The sequence below is a fragment of the Anolis carolinensis genome, chromosome 3 (genome assembly GCF_035594765.1).
Source record: "Anolis carolinensis isolate JA03-04 chromosome 3, rAnoCar3.1.pri, whole genome shotgun sequence".
Lineage (NCBI taxonomy): Eukaryota > Metazoa > Chordata > Lepidosauria > Squamata > Dactyloidae > Anolis > Anolis carolinensis.
The window spans coordinates 206,706,483-206,726,792 of NC_085843.1; the positions used below are offsets into that span (position 1 = coordinate 206,706,483).

Consider the following 20,310-nt stretch of genomic DNA (forward strand, 5'->3'; position numbering starts at 1 on the left):
AGGCTGCCATCCTATAATTAACAGAGCAGACAAAGACAGTCATGTTCCAAAGTTATGACCCTGTGTTTTCATAAGGAACCGTACTTCTATTTATGAATTTATGCAGCATCAGAACATCAGCTCTTTTTGATATATTATCAGGAGTTTGGGGTTTACAAAATCACTTTATCCCATTAAACAAAATACATAAAGCATACCTTTTCAGCTGAGCATATTAATCAAGCAATATGGGAAAAAAACCCTATATAGTTACTTAAATATAAGCCTGCTCCTATCTTTAACTAGGATGATCTTAAGTGTTTTGATCTTTTTCTCACTTTGGCTTATTCCTTCCTGCTATTACCTCTTCCAACCATATTTTTTCTAGAAATTATAAGCACGTTTCCAATTCTGTTTTCTACTCCATCATATTTGAACATGGGAACACATTCTGAAATACTTACCTGTACTGTCTGTGTTTTCAAATCCTGAGGAATAACTGGAAGCATTTGCTTCCAGAAGCATTCCTTTGAAATGTCAAAACTGACGCACATGGGTGAACTGTTCTGCTGCATGTTGAACCAGACCTATATTAGTACAAAGTATAAAATTAATTTGAAAAAGTAACTTTACAATTAAAAACGATTGGAGCAATTTCCTAACATTCTGAAAAAATGGGAACAAAAGCCTAATGAGAGAAATCATTTACAATTTCTCTCAGAACAAAAAGGAAATAAGACGATATTGGGTACTTGCTATGATTATTCTTTCTTGGTAAGTAGGGGGCAGGAATCCCCACAATGTGGGTTCTATCCCACCTCAAGCCGTCAGAAGAGACGGGTAACATATAAAATGCGTTGTTGTTGTTGTTGTTGTTGTGGTTGTTGTGGTTGTTGTTGTTATATACTCATCAACACCAAGAACAGTGCAAGAATGTCACAAACTAATTAGTTAGGCATTTCTGCTTCTCTTAGCAATTCCCACCAAATCCAAGTAGGAAAAAAGAAAAAACAAACAATGTATCCACACTGTAAATTATTGTAATTTAATTGAGGGCAGCACAACCCAGAATTAGACTTCATAGTAAGTACTCAATTGGTTAGTGAGAGGAGGAGTATACACAAAGTGGAATATACTCAAGAATCCATACCTCTTGAAAACAAAAGCCACTTTGAAAGTAATTCCTGGAATGGGCATCTCTACGGCCTGAATCAATTTTGTAGTGTCTAATAAAAATGGTACAATATTCTAGACTGAATTAGCCTACAAATCTCAAGAAGTGGCTCAAAAAACCCAGCAATTGCATTCGCCAAGGGTCTGGAGGAATGAGCCATGAAGTGAAGTGGTCACTCCACGGCTCTGCACATTTGATACTGAGGTTATTCCCAAAGGCATTTTAATACAAAAAAAAAATCACCCACACTGCCACACCAATCCCATAGTCTTCATCCATCTGCTTCTTATGTCAGACATTATATGAGTCTACCCTAACCATATAAAATTATATCAATTCTACAGTGTGGAAGATACCTTCTAGAATGGTCTGTTACCTTTCATTAATAGAAACCATGTCTGAAGATGATTCACCTATAACTAGGGATTATTCTCAAGCTTTAAAAGTTTGATACTTATTGAAGCTGATGTACGGATCTTAAGTGAGTGATTTTTGAGATCTATCTTTTAACTGAAGGAAACTGATGACTGAATGACATCTAAGATTTAAATGAAATTGAAGCACATTGATGTGGACAGCAGATTGAGAAGAAGTTGGAATTTCAGGGAAGCTGTACTATCTCCTTAGAGGAGTATATTCACCTTCCGCACACTACGCTTGTGTAAATATTTAAAATATAGCAATTTTTCAGTGTTGACAGATTAAAAAACAAACAAAGAAACCCTCACAGTATCAGCCATATAACTATTCACTATTTGGGGAACTAAGGAACATGTAAATAATATGTTCAGTCTTCTCAATATATTTTATTATAAATGCTTACATTTTCCTGATTGATCAAGCAATCAACACTCTGCAATGGACAAAATGCATCAAATTGTTTGTAGCACTGACCACTGAGAGGATTCCAAAGGAAAAATTCTCCATTTTCTTGTGATGCTACATATGCTACTTTCCCCTGTATTAGTAAGAATAAAAACATCATTTTCCATTCTCTTTCAAAGAAAATGATAAACAATTTATTCTTTATACTTCCTGAGTGTTTAGTTAAGCAACTTAATATTTTTAAGCAACTTAAAATCTGATGTTTGAAAAAGAAAGAGAAACGAGGAAACAAGAGAGAGAGAATGACATTCAAGTTATGAAATATGAAATCTAGGCCAACTCCAAGGAAATGAAAGTGCAATTAGACATGGAAAGGAAAATCTCAGTTGACAGATTTCAGACCTTACAAAGAAATTTACAAACAATACAAGGAGAGATACAAGCAATTAAATCAGAAGCTGAAAAGAAGAAACAGGAACAAAAAACACTCAAACAACAAATTCAGTGAAGTGAAAACAAACTTTCAGATATGGAAAAGAAATGTGTGTATATGCAAGTTAATCAGATAAGAAATAATGTTACAATTAAAAATTTCCCAGAAGGGAACAGGAAAGAAGATTTGAAAACTGAAAATTTGAAGTGGCTGCAAAAAGATATACCAATATTAAACTGGAAAGAAATGGATCTAGAATGAGTTCATTGTTTTCCAAAATCTTTGCATCATGATTAACTAATGATATGGGCTTATATGACCTTGGGTCTGTTAAAACTTTGTCAAGTTTTGATATTAGTATTATTAATGACCTTCTCCATGATTCTGGTATTGTCTCTCCTTCCATTGTTCCATTACACAATTCTAATAATTTTGGAATCAATACTTCTCTAAAACTTTTATAATATTCTGTTCCCAGTCCGTTCAGACCTGGAGCCTTCCTTGCTTTTAAATTCTTAATAACTTCCTCTGTTTCTGTCTTCTTAATATGTTGTTCCAATAGTTCCAATAGCCGAAGTCATCCTGTGGCCCAGAGTCTCCCTCCCCCCGCGTGCTCATTAAAAAAAATTTTTTAATTGCAGTGCTTCTAATTTTCTTCTTACAGCTCAATTCCTTCAACAGTGTCAATTAGTTCTTCCAATTTCCCTTCTGCCTCAGATGTTTTTCCTCCCACCACTTCTTCGAAGCCCAGGTCTGGGATTAAAGTACCTGGACTGTTAATAGCCTACCTTGCTGTTGACCTAAGCTGCTCAAAAGCAGATGTGTCTGCAAGTAGAAAATTCTAGGTACCGCTTAATGCGGGGAGGCTAATTTAACTTAATTTATGACACGATAAAACTGCCGATGGCATGCAAAGAACATGAGGAAGTACTATCATCAGAAGGACTCGGCGTCACAGTGGATGATGAAGTGGCAGTTTCCCCTGTGGCCAGAATTGAGCATACCCTCATGAAGCCAGAAGCTGGAAAAATGTTAAATAGCTTCTATTTGTCTGTCTGTATATGACATATCTCTGATAATGGCACTGAATGTTTGCCATGTATATGTGCACTATAATCCACCCTGAGTCCCTTTTGAGATGAGAAGGGCAGAATATAAATACTGTAAACAAATAAATAAATGTGTTAGAAGTATGGAACAAATACAGGAGAAAGTTAATACCAGATGGCTCAACAATAACCCCAATTATAATGAAAAGAAAATTTTTAAAAATATAATGGATAAAAAGTTAAGGGAAAAATGTAGACAAAATAGGGATTGGATAAAGGTTGGAATGAAGAAGGAAATGATTATGGAAGCATTTAGAGAAATAAAAATGACATGATTTCATGTATCAATCAGAACAATGGTTCCAAAATTGGGGAAAATTTAACAAATAATACAAAATGGAAGGGATATAAAAATTTGAAAGGAATAACTAGTAAAGTATATAAGATAATAATTGAAATAAATGAAGGGAAAAGAAAGAATAACATCCTCAAGGAGATCTGGGAAGAAGATTTAGGGATGAAAAATGAAACGGAGTGGTTACAATTATGGAGATTAAGCCATTTGAAAAAATTATCAATACGGGTTAAGGAGAATTAAGATACCATTATGGAAATGGTATCTAACCAATAATAATAGCAAATATAAATAAAAACTATTCAAAAATTTGCTGGAGAGGATGCCAAGAATCAGGAACATATATACATATGTGGTGGCAATGAAAATATGTAAGTAATTTTTAGGAAAAGGTTATTAGAGAAATAGAGGAGATAATGAATATGAAAATAGAAAGAAGTCCTAGTATAGCTTTATAATCTTTATATAATAATAAACAATTGAAAAGAGAATAAAGATGCAATAACAAACTTATTAACAATAGCAAGATTGCTTATAGCAAGGAATTGGAAAAGAGAAATAGATATACAAATAGAGGAGTGGTATAAGGAAGTATGGAAATTGGCAATAAATGATAAGCTGACATGTAAATTGAGAGTTAAAAGAGGACTATGGAAGCAAAGTGATTTTGATGATGTATGGAGAAAATGTATTGAAAAGGTTTTTTTAAAGATGGAAAATTACCTCCACAAGAGGAAATGAAATTTTGGACAGATTATATATAAAATTAGTGGCTCGGAACAGCAGTGAGGGGTAGAAAATATGTATAAGCATAAAAATAACAGTAGATGCCAAACGTTAATGAATGGTAGATTGTACTGAATATTATGTGTCTGCTGTTAAACAAACAATGTATAGCAAATGTATTGAATTATAATAAAATAAAAAAATTAAAAACTCAAAACACTGCTTGTACAGTATATCAAGGTGAAACCCGGGCTGAGTGATGGGTCTTAACTCAAAACACTTTTAAGTTGGGGTGCTCTTAAGTCAAAGATCCACTGTATTTTATTTTTGTGCAGAATTATACAAAGAAGGATGCAAATATTTTGCTAGACTTACTTCTAGCACAGATGCCCCTAAAAGCAGCCAGGCTTTCTTTCCGATATATAGAAGGTAGTTACACAAAAGCACTGCATGCTCTTCTTTATTACAAATACCCCATTTGATGCAGTGCTGTAAGAAAAGTAAAAAATACATAATTTCAAAAGCAGACATCCCATGAAAGGGTGCTACAAAGACATTTGCATAAAAAACTCAGAAGTTGAAAGATTATTTGTTCTGCTTTATAATAATAAAATACAAATTTCAAATACGGGAGTAAAATAACTTCCCAAATTAAATATATAAATTATTTCTTTTTTGGTATAATGAAAAATATATTTACTTGGTACTATATGTTCAATGGAGCCCCGGTGGCAGAGTGTGTTAAAGCACTGAGCTGCTGAACTTGCAGACCGAAAGGTCTCAGGTTCAAACCCCGGGAGCGGCGGGAGCAGCAGCTGTTAGCTCCAGCTTCTGCCAACCTAGCAGTTCGAAAACATGCCAATGTGAGTAGATCAATAGGTACCACTCTGGCGGGAAGGTAACGGCGCTCTATGCAGTCATACCAGCCACATGACCTTGGAGGTGTCTATGGACAATGCTGGCTCTTCGGCTTAGAAATGGAGATGAGCACCAACCCCTAGAGTCAGACATGACTGGACTTAACGTCAGGGGAAACCTTTACCTTTTTATATGTTCAACATTGCTCAGGTGAATTATTTATTTATTGTGTCAGGAGTGAATTGAGAACACAGTTATAATGTATAGAAAAACAACAAGAAAAGTTAAAAACTTGGCATTATACTAAATTTCCTTTGACCAGACAGAAGCTGGCCAATGATAAAGGTGAATAATGAGCCATAATGAATGATAGCTTGTTTTAAACTGCTTTGGAGAATGTCTGCCTGTATCCCTGGAATTTTAGACATTCCTCATTTTGTCCATCAGTCTCAACTGCCTTTGGGGGACCCTTCAACGCTGCCATACAATCCACATTACTAAATCAGATAATCCACTGAGTCTACACTGCCATATAATCCAGTTCAAAGCAGATAATCTGGATCTTATATGGCAATGTAGAAGAGGTCTGGGAAAGCCTAATCATCTATTCTTCAAAACAAGTATTTTTATATAGTTAACGTATGTAATTCCTGTAAACATCATTTTAAAAAACAACAACAGAATGGTAAAACTTGAAAAATACCTCTGATGTCATCCAAATATCCACATCACCATTTTCATCCACAGTATCTGACATGCAAGGAATTAAAGATACAAATCGTGATACAAGGTCCTGTAAAATTAACAGAAACAAGTCAGTCCTAGGAATGTATGTTAGGAAATTGAAGTTATTAAAAACATGAAACAAAAAAACCTCTGAAATTCTATATCTATGTATATGTGTGTATCTTTGACTGGTGCTCTGGAAAACACAACAGGGAAATCATTCAAAGTATATCAAAGAGTTTGGCTGATTCTTATTTCTTATTCCATGACAAACATTCCATACTTACAGAAATTGAGTTGGGATCATCGGGATACATATCAAGTAATACTTGTGGTGGATTGAGAGGAGTGATATACTTTGTTACTAAAACATTTCTTCCTTGATTGTCAAAAACTGAAGTTATGATTCTTCTCTTTGGAAACAACATTTTACATGCTTGCTTAAAAATGTATGCTCTTTGCAATAGTGTTTCATCTTCACTATTTATAAGCTGAAACATACATAGAAATGTGATATTTTAGGATTTTAAGTGATTTTTTCATACAAATATGGATGAAGATATCCATTTAGAATTATATTGTTAGAATTAAATTTAGAATTAAATTAGGAATATATATATACCAACCTTATCTGGCTGTAAGTTATTTTCAGCAGAAGATAGCTGAGGTTCAACAGTGGCAAAGATAGTTAAAAAAGTATATTCTTTCAAGTTCTGTCCGTAGCATTCTTCTTTAGGAGGTACATATGTCTTACTCCAAGTATATCCAAGCAGAATTGGTGGTGTGCTTACTTGAAATGTACCACATATCTGTGAACACATTATCAATAGAAGCATTCAAATTAAGGCAAGCAATAGGACTGGAAAATTGAAGACATAACGGTATTATCTGGGATTATCCGAAGTTACAAAAGTCAGAGATCAATGAAGGACTTTTGCTGTCAGAAATACAGAACAACTAAAAGGAGCCAATTTCCCTCTCTATTGCAAGCTGGTGTGCAGCCCCAAAAACATCTCTGTAAAGCAGGAAAATTAGGGTACCATTTACACTGCTATATAATGCAGCTTGAAACTGTATTATATGGTCAGCATAGACTTATATATTGTAGTTTAACTGCATTGAACTGCATTACATGAGTCTACTACACTGACCATATGTAGAGAAGTTGTGTGTTAAACAGAGATTATTGATATGATTTTATTTATTTGTTTGTTAAAAGAAAAAAAAGGGTTATATATTAGCAAGGAAAAGCCTAACATGGAAACTAGCTGGAAGCAGCATTTGGTAGGTTGCCATGGTAACACAGCTTCCCTTGGGAGAAAAGGGGCGTGGCTAAGATGACAGTTGGAGGATATTCCCTTTTAAAAGTTCAGTTGCTGTGAGGGTTTAAAAAAGGACAGTTGCGGTTAGGTTTTGGAAAGATTAGGAGCTGGGGAAATCAGCTAAGGACGGCAGCTTATGGTCACTCAGGGGAAAGGCTGGGAATATAAGCTGACCGGGGGAGTTTAGTATACTGTATTGAAGAGAAGTTATTTAAGAAATATCCATTCAAGAAAGACTACATTGTAACTTAAGATCCGGAACGTTTACTGATTGAAACCATACGCTTATGTACCAAAAATAAACTTGAATTTTGTTATTGTTCATAAAGATAAGTCTCCTTGCCTCTCTGTAAGCCTGTTACCTCACGTTGGTGGTAGTTACCGTACCTATCTATATAAGTTACCGTACTTTCCTATATAAGTTACCATCTTTACTCATTTAAACCCAATCAGTTCCATTATCCTTCCTTATCCACTAAATCATCCCTGTCATACATTCACACATCCTCCATCCCTCCCTCTCACACGCGCGCACATCTCCTGAATTGGAGGCAGCAGTGGGATTTAGACAAAGATTTCCCCTGCCTGAGTTGAGTACCACAAATTGGGCTCTCTTCAATTGGTGGCAGCGGTGGGATCAAAAAGGATTCTTCCCTGCCACAGTTCTCCTCACCATATAATGCAGTTTGAAGCTGAATTGTATGGCAGTGTAGATGGGGCCCTAGTTTTCAATAACTGAAGAGGTTACAGAAAAACAGCAGTTCCAGAAATTCTGCCAAAGGTACATATATTTCGTCTTGTTTGTTACCTTTGATTGTTCCAGGAGAGCAGAAAAAGGAAATGTAACGGATCCAAGCCAATTCTTCCTTACATAGGAATGACCGCTGCAGGTTTTCGGGCAGACTTCCTAAGGAAACAAAACTTGGGCTGATTGTTGGTATTTTAGATATAAAGATCTATATACACATACATACACATTTTACATATCAATGGTTTCATGATGGGTCAATTCAAATAATGTGGACTTTTTTTTTCACTTACTGTCATAACTGACCAGTCTGAAGCATTTCTACTGAGCAGATTTAAGATATTTATCAGACAGATTATATTTTCCCTGAAAATTCACAAACACACATAATATAGATATATGCATAAAAACTATGTTTCTGGATATGCACTTTTTTCACTGATAAGTAAAGGTAAAGGTTTTCCCTGACGTTAAGTCCAGTCATGTCTGACTCTGGGGGTTGGTGCTCATCTCCATTTCTAAGCCGAAGAGCCGGCGTTGTCCGTAGACACCTCCAAGGTCATGTGGCCGGCATGACTGCATGGAGCTCCGTTACCTTCCCGCTATTGATCTACTCACATTGGCATGTTTTCGAACTGCTAGGTTGGCAGAAGCTGGAGCTAATAGCGGGCGCTCACTCGGCTCCCGGGATTTGAACCTGTGACCTTTCGGTCTGCAAGTTCAGCAGCTCAGTGCTTTAACACACTTCGCCACCGGGGAATGACTGGTGATATTTACTGATATCCCCATTAAAAAGCAGTAATTTTCACTGTGTAAATTAAGACACTATTCAAAAAGAATTGAAAACTCAGACAAGAAACAAGATATAATATTTATCAGTTGGGAAAATTCCAAGTAATTTAGCACAGTCTGCTGTTTTAGATCAGATGCCTTTTTACAGTATAAATATGGTCATTATACTACATTATACATGTATATTTACTTTTATTTAAGGTAGCATCTCTTCAAATTTTTTGCTGGTTGCTTGAGTTCTAGTTAACTGAGAGTCTACATATCTTATTTCCTTGAAATGGATGCAATGAAAATTTGAAATTAACATTGTAACAGTGAACCTCAGCTATGCATCCTACCATTATTTGTTCAGGAATGGAAACAAAATGCTAGTGTAGCTTCTTCCATCTAGGAACACTCTCACAATTTCTGATCACTTGTACATTTAAAAGCAAAGCCTTTAAAAAGTAAACTTTCACAGAATCATAGAACTGTAGAGTTGCAAAAGATCTCAACAATCATCCAATCCATACAGGAAATCCAGTTAAACCATTCCCGTCAGTCATCCAACAAATCCACGATGATCTGTTGAATAATTCACATGATTAAATTTGTTCCCAATGCGTAATAGAAATTTACCTCATGCTTTTCAATTACAAATTCATCAAAAATGTTAATATTTATGTTGTCTTTTATTTTAGACAGCCCTGAGAAAGTATAGTCATGCCCTGGTGACCTGAAACAAAGAAATAAATATTGTAAATCACAAAACAAAAATGCCACCTTCTTTTTAAAAAATAATAAATTGAAAAACAGACAGGCAAAGGCAATGAAGTTACTTAATTGTGTTAACAGTAAAAAAATATCCCCTCCCCGTCCCACTTACCTAACGGAAACTGTTTCCACTTGGGCAGTACAATCTATTTTTATAACCACAACAAAGGATAAGGAAGATTACCTGTAAACTATCCACTGTAGAAAATGCAACAGTAGCAAATTGTTTCAAATGCCAAGGAAATAGAGCAGATTGCAATGTGGCTGTAAGAAATGTGAATTATAGGATACAGGTAGCTTACGTGAAATCAACTTGAAGTTCTTCATTCCAACATGGATGTGAGCCATCAGCAGTACTTGTCTGATATACTGTGTTCTGGAAAGTTACTTCTACAAAAGGGTGGACAGAAATCTAAAACAAAACAAATGCTGTCTATAATTAATTACAATCATACTTTTAACTAATTTTCAAACTTATCATTAATTTCATTTAGAACTGGTCTCAAGGATACTCACAAAAGTTAAAACACATTACAGATAAAAAGCCACATCATAAAAGTTGGGATATATCCACAATACCAACAGAATTTAAAATATTTAAAAGCCTACCCATTTAAAAACAACAAACAAAACAAATATGATCACTGAACCCACAAAACCAGTATTTTTGATGCAGCTATCTTCCATTTCCCAATCTGTGTGTCTGTCAATTTTCAGCTTATTTGTAGCTGTGGGGACAAGAAAGACTAATGACTTCATCAAATGTGCCACTGGAATCACCACAAATCATCACTCCATGCCCCACATTGCCTGGTTGCCCCAACCCATGAGGGGAAATGCTGGTTTGCCCGGTTTCCCCCCACTGAAGTCAATGTAACACAGGAGTCTTTCTGTGTTGCCACCATGGTGGCATCTGCCAGTTGAACTTCACTTTTACAGTGGAGCCCTGCAGTACATAGTGGGATGAGAGCAGGTAGGTTCTATCGCAAAAGGGAAGGCAAATCGGCACATGCCGCCAAATTTGCCCCCATCTGATGAGGTCATCAGTTCACTGCTTACTACTCTGTCCATTATGCAGTGAAGCTAGGACTCATTTCTTGTAAGATAGTTTGAGAGAAAGAGGTGGCTGGGTGTCACTCTCTTTGGCGATACCCTAAAACTAATGGTGGGTCTACCCCTTTGGGAGTACACTTTTATCTATACTGATTTCACATTCTTAAAAGAATGTACCATACTTACCCTTATTATTATTATTATTATTACAACACTATTCTTCAATTTTCACTAATATAAAAGGCTTAATACCTTATTTTTTTGTACTTTCTAGAAAATATCACAGCAGCAAACATTCAGAAAGTGTGCAAGTAACCTAAATCATAGGTTGCACATATTACAATGGGTTATGTTCTCTGGACTATAGGGATTTTTTTCAATAAAATTATTCAGGGCAATTTTATATACCCAGCAAAATCAACTTTGCCATGCTGTTGTATGAGGGAGCATGTTTAATGCTATCAAACAATGATGGAAAATCATAAATAAGAGAAACAATCAAAGAAATGATGTCACCCCGGATGTGATGATGTGTCATAATCATTTTTTAATAAACAGAAACCACTCATTCTCTAAAAATAACATCTTCAAAATTCTTTACCAGGCTATGGGAAAGAATTAGAAACAACAACAACAACAACAACTTTATTTTTGTATCCCGCCTCCATCTCCCTGAAGGGACTCAGGGTAGCTAACACAGGGCCAAGCCCAAACAATTACAATAAAACAACATTAAAATACAAACCAGGCACACAATAGCATCCCATAGGGTGCCTGTACAATAATGCTGCTGCTCAGTCGTTTAGTCGTCTCCAACTGTTCGTGACCTCATGGACCAGCCCACGCCAGAGGTCCCTGTTGGCCGTCACCATCCCCAGTTCCTTCAAGGTCAACCCGGTAACTTCAAGGATACCATCCATCCATCTTGCCCTTGGTCAGCCTCTCTTCCTTTTTCCTTCCATTTTCCCCAGCATCGTGATCTTTTCCAAGCTTTCCTGTCTCCTCATGATGTGGCCAAAATACTTCATCTTTGCCTCTAATATCCTTCCCTCCAGTGAGCAGCCGGGCATTATTTCCTGGAGGATGGACTGGTTGGATCTTCTTGCGGTCCAAGGCACTCTCAGGATTTTCCTCCAGCACCAGAGTTCAAAAGCATCTATCTTCCTTCGCTCAGCCTTCCTTATGGTCCAGCTCTCGCATCCATAGGTTACTATGGGGAATACCATTGCTTTGATTATGCGGACCTTCGTTGCCAGTGTGATGTCTCTGCTCTTCACTATTTTGTCAAGGTTGGCCATTGCTCTCCTCCTCCCAAGAAGTAAATGTCTTCTGATTTCCTGGCTGCAGTCTGCATCTGCAGTGATCTTCACGCCTAGAAATATAAAGTCTGTCACTGCCTCCACGTTTTCTCTCTCTATTTGCCAGTTATCAATAGGTGTAGTTGCCATGATCTTGGTTTTCTTGGCGTTTAACTGCAACCCAGCTTTTGTACTTTCGTCTTTCACCTTGGTGATAAGGCTCCTCAGCTCCTCCTCGCTTTCGGCTATCAGAGTGGTATCATCTGCATACCTAAGGTTGTTAATGTTTCTTCCAGCAATTTTAACTCCGGCCTTGGATTCCTCAAGCTCCGCATATCGCATAATGTGTTCTGCGTACAAGTTGAATAGGGAGGGTGAAAGTATGCAGCCCTGCCGTACAATAATAAAATAAAACAAAACATGGGGACAATGGCACAATAAAACAAAGTGTAAAAGTTTAAAACGATGACAAGCTGGGTCAAAGTACAAGGCACGAGGCTAGTAAAGCCTGTGGGTGAGGTAGATCGAAGAGGTGCTACATGTAGTAAGGAAAAACTCGGGTGGGCTAAACTAAGCAATGAAATTACTCACAGGCGAGAGATAAGATAAAGAGGTATAATTGTTCAATCTTTGAAGGCACACTGAAAAAGCCAGGTTTTTAAGCTTTTCCTAAAAACTGCCAGAGTGGGTGCTTGCCTGATCTCCCTGGGGAGTGAGTTCCAGAGCCAGGGTGCCACCACAGAGAAGGCCCTCTTCCTCATCCCCTAACAACAAAAATTAGGGCAGCTATTGTAGTCGAAATATCTGCAATTAGTCTCAAAGTGGAGCTCACATATGATTTTGTTCCTTAAGTCTGTCAGAAGAACTGTCAAATCTTAAACAACAAAGCTAATCAAACTGTCTCCCAACAGAAATTGCTTCTCTTGTAAACATCAAAATCCACCAACTAAGTAGCATTGAAATACCCAAAAAGCTGTTGATAAAATGTGACTATTGTTTAATCAAAGTAAACTTTTAGCTGGTAAATGATGTCTTGTATATGAATATACAATTTCCTTGCTCAAATCATTAAATTCATATTTACACAGGAAAGAAGCATGGTTGAATTTTAAAGAAAAACGATTATTATATAATTACCTCACTGGGAAGATCAGCTGTATAGGCTGAGTTTCCTGAGAAAATATGTCTGCCACGGGACATACGATTCAATAAGTAAGATGAAGAATGTGAGACTGTCCCCCTTGAAATATTAAATAAGAATGATATACATATTTTAGCTAATTTCTCAAATGAAAACACCTACATTTTTGTCTATTTATGTTCATGAAGACGTAACTGATGAACTAATAGTGCAACAACAAGGCAGCAGAAACATCAATTGAGGTTTAGGAGTAAAGAGCCACTGAAGAGTCATAGAAAATTGAGCTAAAGTTTTTAATGTGGCAGTTTATGAATCAGAAGAAGAAATAAAAAGTCTAAATATAGAAACAGCCTTTACTAGTAGGCAGCCAGATTTTCATTGTACTACTAATTAAATAAAGCCTGGAACCTTAATAATTGGTTTGTTTGTTTTGTTTAATTAGAGACCCCTTATGACCTGAGATGCTATACTATAAGATGCTTATCTGATGTAAAAACCTGCCACTGGCTTTTAGATATAAAACAAGCATATTTTTACTCTGGGCAAGAGGTGGTAGGCTGCCTGTTACCCAATTCCCAGCTACAGAAACTAATCCTGTAGGTGATTATCCAACAATGGTTGAAAAGGGTGTCCCACTTTCCCCCAAATTTCAGTAGTGGCATTTCAGAACATATTGTGCCATGTAGTGAAATCATTTACTAAGAGTACATTCCAGAGCCTGTAGTTTCCTTCTTTGACAAGCTCCAAATTGCAATTCACTGAATAATGCTGTGTCAGAGATCCTCAAACAAACATATCGGGTTATTCATGACTCATGGAGGGGGAGGGGGCGGCAGACAGAAAGTTAAAACTTATTTTACCTACACATTATGATGGAGGGTTAGATCTCTGCCTTGTGACTGAAGCTAGGATCCCAAACCTTATAAAGCATTGTAGGACCTCTCAGTAGTTGTCTGTGCCATTAATAATAATAGTTCAGCACAGCAATCCAATACCCCTGCAGTATCAGGAAATGTTGAGAGCCAACATCAAAACCAAGCTAAAGGGGACAAGTTTGGAGTTATCCCAAAGAACTGACAAAGAAACAGTAGGTTTCAGGCAAACTCAGAGTCCATTCTGATACTCTTTATGTTACAGGATGTGGAGAACAACACAGCTGTCACTCTTGGAGGTGTGCTAAAGACAGAGACACAGTGCAAAACAAAAAATGCAGAATTCCATAAAAAAGCCAACCTTTAACTCCAGAGAATTTCAGAGAAAGCTAGTTTTCAGAAACTCACCACAATTTAAGAAAAGTAGAGACAAAAAATCTGGCTTTGAATATGGAGTCTTGTTTATTCCAAGGGCTCAAACACTTGGAAGTGAGATTGTTACCAGGGGCCACATCAGCACAATGAAAAAGGATGATAAGAAGGAGCACAGAAAAGGATGATCAGAAATGACAGAAATGCCTTTGGTCTCACACATATGTAGCAGTGCTTGAACTGTGTAGGATATGTTTAAAACTGGGGTTGATCTGCTTATTATATATCACATTCATAATAATATTAAAACTATTTGTAGACTGTCCTATCTCCCCAAGGGGACTCAGGGAGGTTCAGTTAATCAATAAAGTTTTACTTAATGCAGATCTGGAATCCCATGTCTTTTTTCTGAGTGTGGGAGCAATGAGTTAATAGTTTTCTTTGTACTTCAATGCTTGGGCGAAATCATGAATAGTATATTTGTTCAGAGAGATTTTTTTTAGCAAAATGATGTAGTTCTCTTCAAGTCAGTTTGACTGTAGCAGTGTAAATAGTTTGTAATTTTTTTCTATATCAATGACTGTTGTCAAATATTACTTAGATTTCTCTGAAAAGAAACTCTGTCTGCATGCAACCTACACTGTAACATTTAAACCAAACTATTAACATAATAATAGGTTTGACAGGAGGCTACACATTCTTAAGGGCACATGGTTTTCTCTTTGTTTCAGAATACACTAAACATTTCATTTTGTAGAATTAGATTAAATCTGAAGGCCATTATAGTAAACATATACACTTTCATAAGATTCCTCCACGTGTCTGTATATTAAGGTAGTCTTTCAAAGCAATTAATCTTCAGACAAAAATAGAATAAAGAACTAACAATGTGTTGACAATTAAAGGCTAAAGTAAAGCATGCACTGTGTTTAAAATGTATACCCTATATTTCTATTAATATTTCATATTATTATTGTAAAAGAATCCTTCTAGTTTGCGTCTTTCATTTATTTCAGTTACCTTCAATAGCTGGAAATATTTACCTAAATGTTTGTAGTACTTAATTCTTACATTCTGTTTCTTCATTGAGGAAGCAAAGACACATTTTAAACTAAGAATCACATAATGAAAGACATAAAGAATAAAGCTTTGAATTATCTTCATATTTTCCTGTATGTTACATATACCATTTGGGAGATTGCAAATAAACGCAACATTCACAGTTACATTCTATACCTACTTAATTTCCAGCAGCTTTCTTTCAGGAATATTATATGCTCTCAATATTCTGATGAGAAGTTTAACATCTCCATCAGAGACAGCCTGCGCTGGAATCTTGCGTCTTTCTTTCCTTTGTGGCTTCAAATGCCTTCTGCGTTCCCCTAACTTGAAAATTGCATCACTCAATTGGCTAGAAAGGAAATATAGAAGTAATTTACATGCCAACATGAGAAAAGTGCAAACTCAATTATGTATTTTTATTTACTGTGGCATTTTTTAGAGTTAGGAAACTATACTTTTGAGTAAACATCCTTTCCTGGTTTTCTACCTTCTGGCATCTTATAATAAAAAAGATCTGTAAAATTTGATATTGCCAACTATTACAAATATTATATGTTTCCTCATCTCAACCCAATGCAAAGAATTCCAGTTTCTAAATATGTACCTCATAGATATAATTTCTTCATAATCACTCACAATATCTGATAAATTATATTTGTGCCGAATGGTCACAATTTGTTTTCTAACTTGCTTTCTCATCTGTAAAAAAATACACACTATTTAATAAATGTGATTAAATGCTTAATTGTCGTGGGTTTGTTTACAGAGACAAACATGTTTTCTGTCATTTCTTTCTTGAAAACAACCATACAACCAGTATTTTCTATCCAAGTCATTGTTCAAACCAACAAAGGGTGCATCTACACTGCCAAATTAGATGAGATTTACTAGAAATATCACAGATTGTGCACTAGCAGACCCCCTCCCCAATCTGGTAACATATTTTTCAAAATACAAGATGTGGTAGTTTTTTTATTTTGAAATAATTGGAAGTAAGGTGATAGATTTTTTTAAAATGCATCTGAAAGATTTAGGCAGTTATATCTAGATTGCAAACTGTGATCATACAGACCAACTACTCATACATAACCTTAATACAGAGATTAAAACAGGCAAGTGATGTGTCTTCTGATCTGTCCATTTGTCTAGGCAATTCCAGATGAAATTGTAATCATGGTGTACTGACCAATTCACAGCATTTTTCAAAAACTTCACACAACTGTGTCTACCACTCACAATTTCATTTCTTTTTCCATCAGTATTTCTCTCATTTTTCTCACTGGAAAAAAATCTAAGCACATTTTAAAGAGGCATAGTGTGCTTTCTTGCTCCTGGCAGAAGGAGCTGTCTGTCTGAAAATATGCTTTACACACACAGTTCTGTGCCACATTAATTATGTTGTATTTTTAGATTAGGAAACCAAAGACAGCTGTTGTTGGTGTAGCAATGACATATGAGCCAGGCATACAACAGGGACAGCACACCACATGAGGCTCAGTGGGGAACAACACTCCTTGAGCTTAGTCCAAACTGAAGTAATAAATAGATTTATGTTCAACACAGCAGGTAGTTTTGCAGTCATTTCATTTGTAATACTACATTTATGTAAAGTAGCATACCATCCTAATGAAGTTGACAGAGCTATTCCTTTGTGCAGAAATAGGATCCACATCTGTCATTGACATGTCATTTTCAAACTGGCTTCCATATTGCTAAAATAAGAAATAGGCACATGTGTCAGCAACATTTCCTTTCTTAATTGTGCCCATACTCCTAAAATAACAATTAAGGTATTTTAATAAATTACCTGTGAATTTTTACTTGACTATATAGCCAGGCAGAAAGCCAACATCCAAGTTGCTAAATGTTACACTCAACTTTCTGATTAGACATAGATTTTCAGAGTATCAAACAGTATTTTCTCTTTGTTTTGTTATATAATTTGTGTCCTCATTTTCCCACATATTGTATTATTCCAGTGTTTGCAACCCACAAAAAATCCTGCCAATTTCTAATATATCCTGACATTACTTCTTAAAGAGAAAAACTGAACAGAGTAGAATAGAACAACACAAAGAACTCCTTCAGGGTTGAAAGGAAAGCAAATAGAAACCATGTTGACAAATAAGAATAATATTTCAGTTTGCAGATGGGCAATACTAAGAATTAGAATTAGCAGAAATGCAGCATAATCGTGAGCAAGCTTTATAGTTCTACACTTTCATCACATGGGTGTTAAACACAGTTAACATGAAGTGAAAATCCTGTCATGTTTCTGAAAGTGTTAGGACACATCTACTATACTTAATGTGAAGAGTCAGCAAATCAGCTCCATGGAGGCTAAACAGTGCATGGAAGTGATCTGAATTAATGCAGGCCAAAGCTGCTTAAAGGGTCTTGAACCATATTAACAGACTGGGGGAATGGCAGTCAAAATCATTTCAGGACCAACCCTGGGATAAGTGGTCAGTGTACATCTGCCCCAGTCAGACTTGTAAGCGTATAGTGCAAGCCCATTTTTCCTGTCCATATACTAAGCCACCACACCACTTTTTGCTTGCTTTTTAAAATAAATATTAAATTTTAAAATCTTACCATGAAACTAGTACTTAAAAACTGATGAGAAGACAAAGATTTCAGTAGAAAATGAGTGAAGCTGCACTTATGACAAATAAGCACCAAAAATAGGGGGGATCACTAATTTATTGAGCAGAATTGAAGAAAACATGAGTCAGGATCAGGGCATCAATCAACCCACGTGGCCATCCAAAGAACTCAAATACTTCTATTCCAGCCTATATGCTGGGTACCTACAGAATGACAGACATGGGCATCCATATGGATAGAGCTACTGTGTGATTCATCTGTTGCCTAGGCCCAGGGTATCATGTATGCTTCTCAAAATGGACATGTCTCTGTTTAGCCTGCATAAAGATGTCATAAGGCAAACCTGAACCAACATTGACAGGTACACAGACCAGAATCCTCACCCTATGCTAAAACTGCTAAAATGGCAATACCTAAAACAGACAGAGAAAAAAGTGGAGTAAGAACAAAGTCCAAGCATGAACTGGGGCTGAGAACCCTGGGGTCAAACATATATAACCAGAGAGAGGACCTAAATGAAGCCTTCCCTTGGCCACCTCTGGTCCCATCTTCAGGTCATCTTGGTAGCTTCTGTTTGGCTATCTTTCCTACTCTCTCCAAATCTCATGTCACACAGGCCTTCAGGGAAGAAGAGGACAAACCTGGTGACAAACAAAGATGGTTTCCACCATGTTCCTCTGCCTGCTGCAGGAAATAAATTGTGTTCCCAGTAATCAGAAATGTATTACTAATGTCCCTCCTTTCCAATTCAGTTATTATCATTTCCAGCCCTTTTATCAAAAGTCTGCCTACTCTTTATACTCATGTATAAATCTAGAAGTTTTAGTCAAAAAATCAAACACCAAAACCTGGGTCAATTTGTCCACCTGTCAATGTGAGTACTATACCTTTTATTAAAACAAAGGAACCAACCCCTTTTCTGAGTAGAGGGCAAAAGGCAACAGCTTAGTCCATTCTGGAATAAAAAACGACTCCTGCCTTTACTCTCTCTGCCATAGTGCCACTTCTGGTCTTTTAAAATTCCTTGGCAGAGAAATGGCAGTCGCAGCCAGGAGCAATTGACCACCTCAGGTGGTACTAGCATTTTTCCCCATCTGTAGAATGACCCTTGAATTATGCATTGTTTGTGTCAAACTTGCCCTTATATATGAAGCTGACTTATACACAAGTATATACGGTATGTGTTTCTGGGTTTCTCAGAGATAGGAATATGGGAAGCTGACAAAATTCTATAGATCCTAAAACTGAAATCTCATATGTTCACGGGATACAAACCTTACTTGATTAAGAACAAGGGAATGCCCATACTATTTGGGTTGCAAGCTACTGATGAAATAATGTGAAGTCAGAATGGATGCCACTAGAACAAAAAAATATGAACCCACTCTTTTTTCCCCTCTCCCCTCAGTTGTCTGGTGGGGAAAGGACAATAACTTGCAGTGGGCTGAACTGATGACTTGAAGAAGACTTTTGAAATTTGCCTGGTTGCCAAACCCTAATCTAGAAAGTCTAGCTTTCAGAGCAATAGCAGGTGGGTAAAATGAAAGAAACATTGTGTTGTGAATGAGTCTTCTGAGGCTGTGAGTGATAATGGAGTGATCAGGAGAGGAAGGAAGAACCCTTGCGAGGAGTGCTCGCTGGAAGATTTATACAGGAAGAGAATCAGGGAGATTGATGAGGAGTCTTCTGAGGAAGATTCATGTGGGGACTTGGGAGGGGATCTTGAGCTGGAAATGGATGCTGAGGAACCAGTGGTGATGGAGGAAGTTGGCATAGATTGGGCACGGGCTCCGGAGGATCTTGGGGAGGAATCTGGGTCCTTGGATGCTGTAAATGCTGGAGAGACTTGGGTATCTTCAGAAGCAGATCCTACATGGTCTGCCTGTAGGAATGAGGGTAGTTCCACAGGTGTGGATAGAGTTGGGTGTGGGCAGGATGATCTTGACTCTGATGAGGAGTTTGTGATGCCTGATCCAAGAGCGTTGGCTGTTTGGAGCTCAGATTCTGATGAGGAGTTTGGGACACCTAATCCAAGGGCGTTCGAGGTTTAGACGCCCAAGGAAACCTAAATAAATGTTGGATCACTATGCTTTGCGTGTGGCAAAGTGTTGCTAGGCGCCAATGGGTTTCCTGTACGTGATTCTGAAGACTGGCTTGGGACTTTG

General features: G+C 36.8%; 1 protein-coding gene across 8 annotated transcripts in view; it reads right to left on the reverse strand.

Annotated features, from left to right (window-relative positions):
• Positions 1-20,310, reverse strand: part of cc2d2b (coiled-coil and C2 domain containing 2B) — a 56,271-nt gene that overhangs the window by 7,473 nt on the left and 28,488 nt on the right. For 4 of the 8 annotated variants that reach the window (XM_062976136.1, XM_062976134.1, XM_062976132.1 and 1 more), the window contains 13 exons: positions 17,158-17,250; positions 16,143-16,237; positions 15,717-15,887; positions 13,229-13,331; positions 10,043-10,152; positions 9,606-9,702; positions 8,256-8,354; positions 6,752-6,934; positions 6,413-6,616; positions 6,103-6,192; positions 4,917-5,030; positions 1,977-2,111; positions 444-566 (listed from right to left, as the gene is read on the reverse strand). In XM_062976136.1, the coding sequence (XP_062832206.1) occupies positions 444-566; positions 1,977-2,111; positions 4,917-5,030; positions 6,103-6,192; positions 6,413-6,616; positions 6,752-6,934; positions 8,256-8,354; positions 9,606-9,702; positions 10,043-10,152; positions 13,229-13,331; positions 15,717-15,887; positions 16,143-16,237; positions 17,158-17,250 (1,617 nt within the window). The remainder of the gene's footprint in view (positions 1-443; positions 567-1,976; positions 2,112-4,916; positions 5,031-6,102; positions 6,193-6,412; positions 6,617-6,751; positions 6,935-8,255; positions 8,355-9,605; positions 9,703-10,042; positions 10,153-13,228; positions 13,332-15,716; positions 15,888-16,142; positions 16,238-17,157; positions 17,251-20,310) is intronic. The other 4 variants (XM_062976135.1, XM_062976133.1, XM_008116759.2 and 1 more) reach the window with 4 other exon arrangements.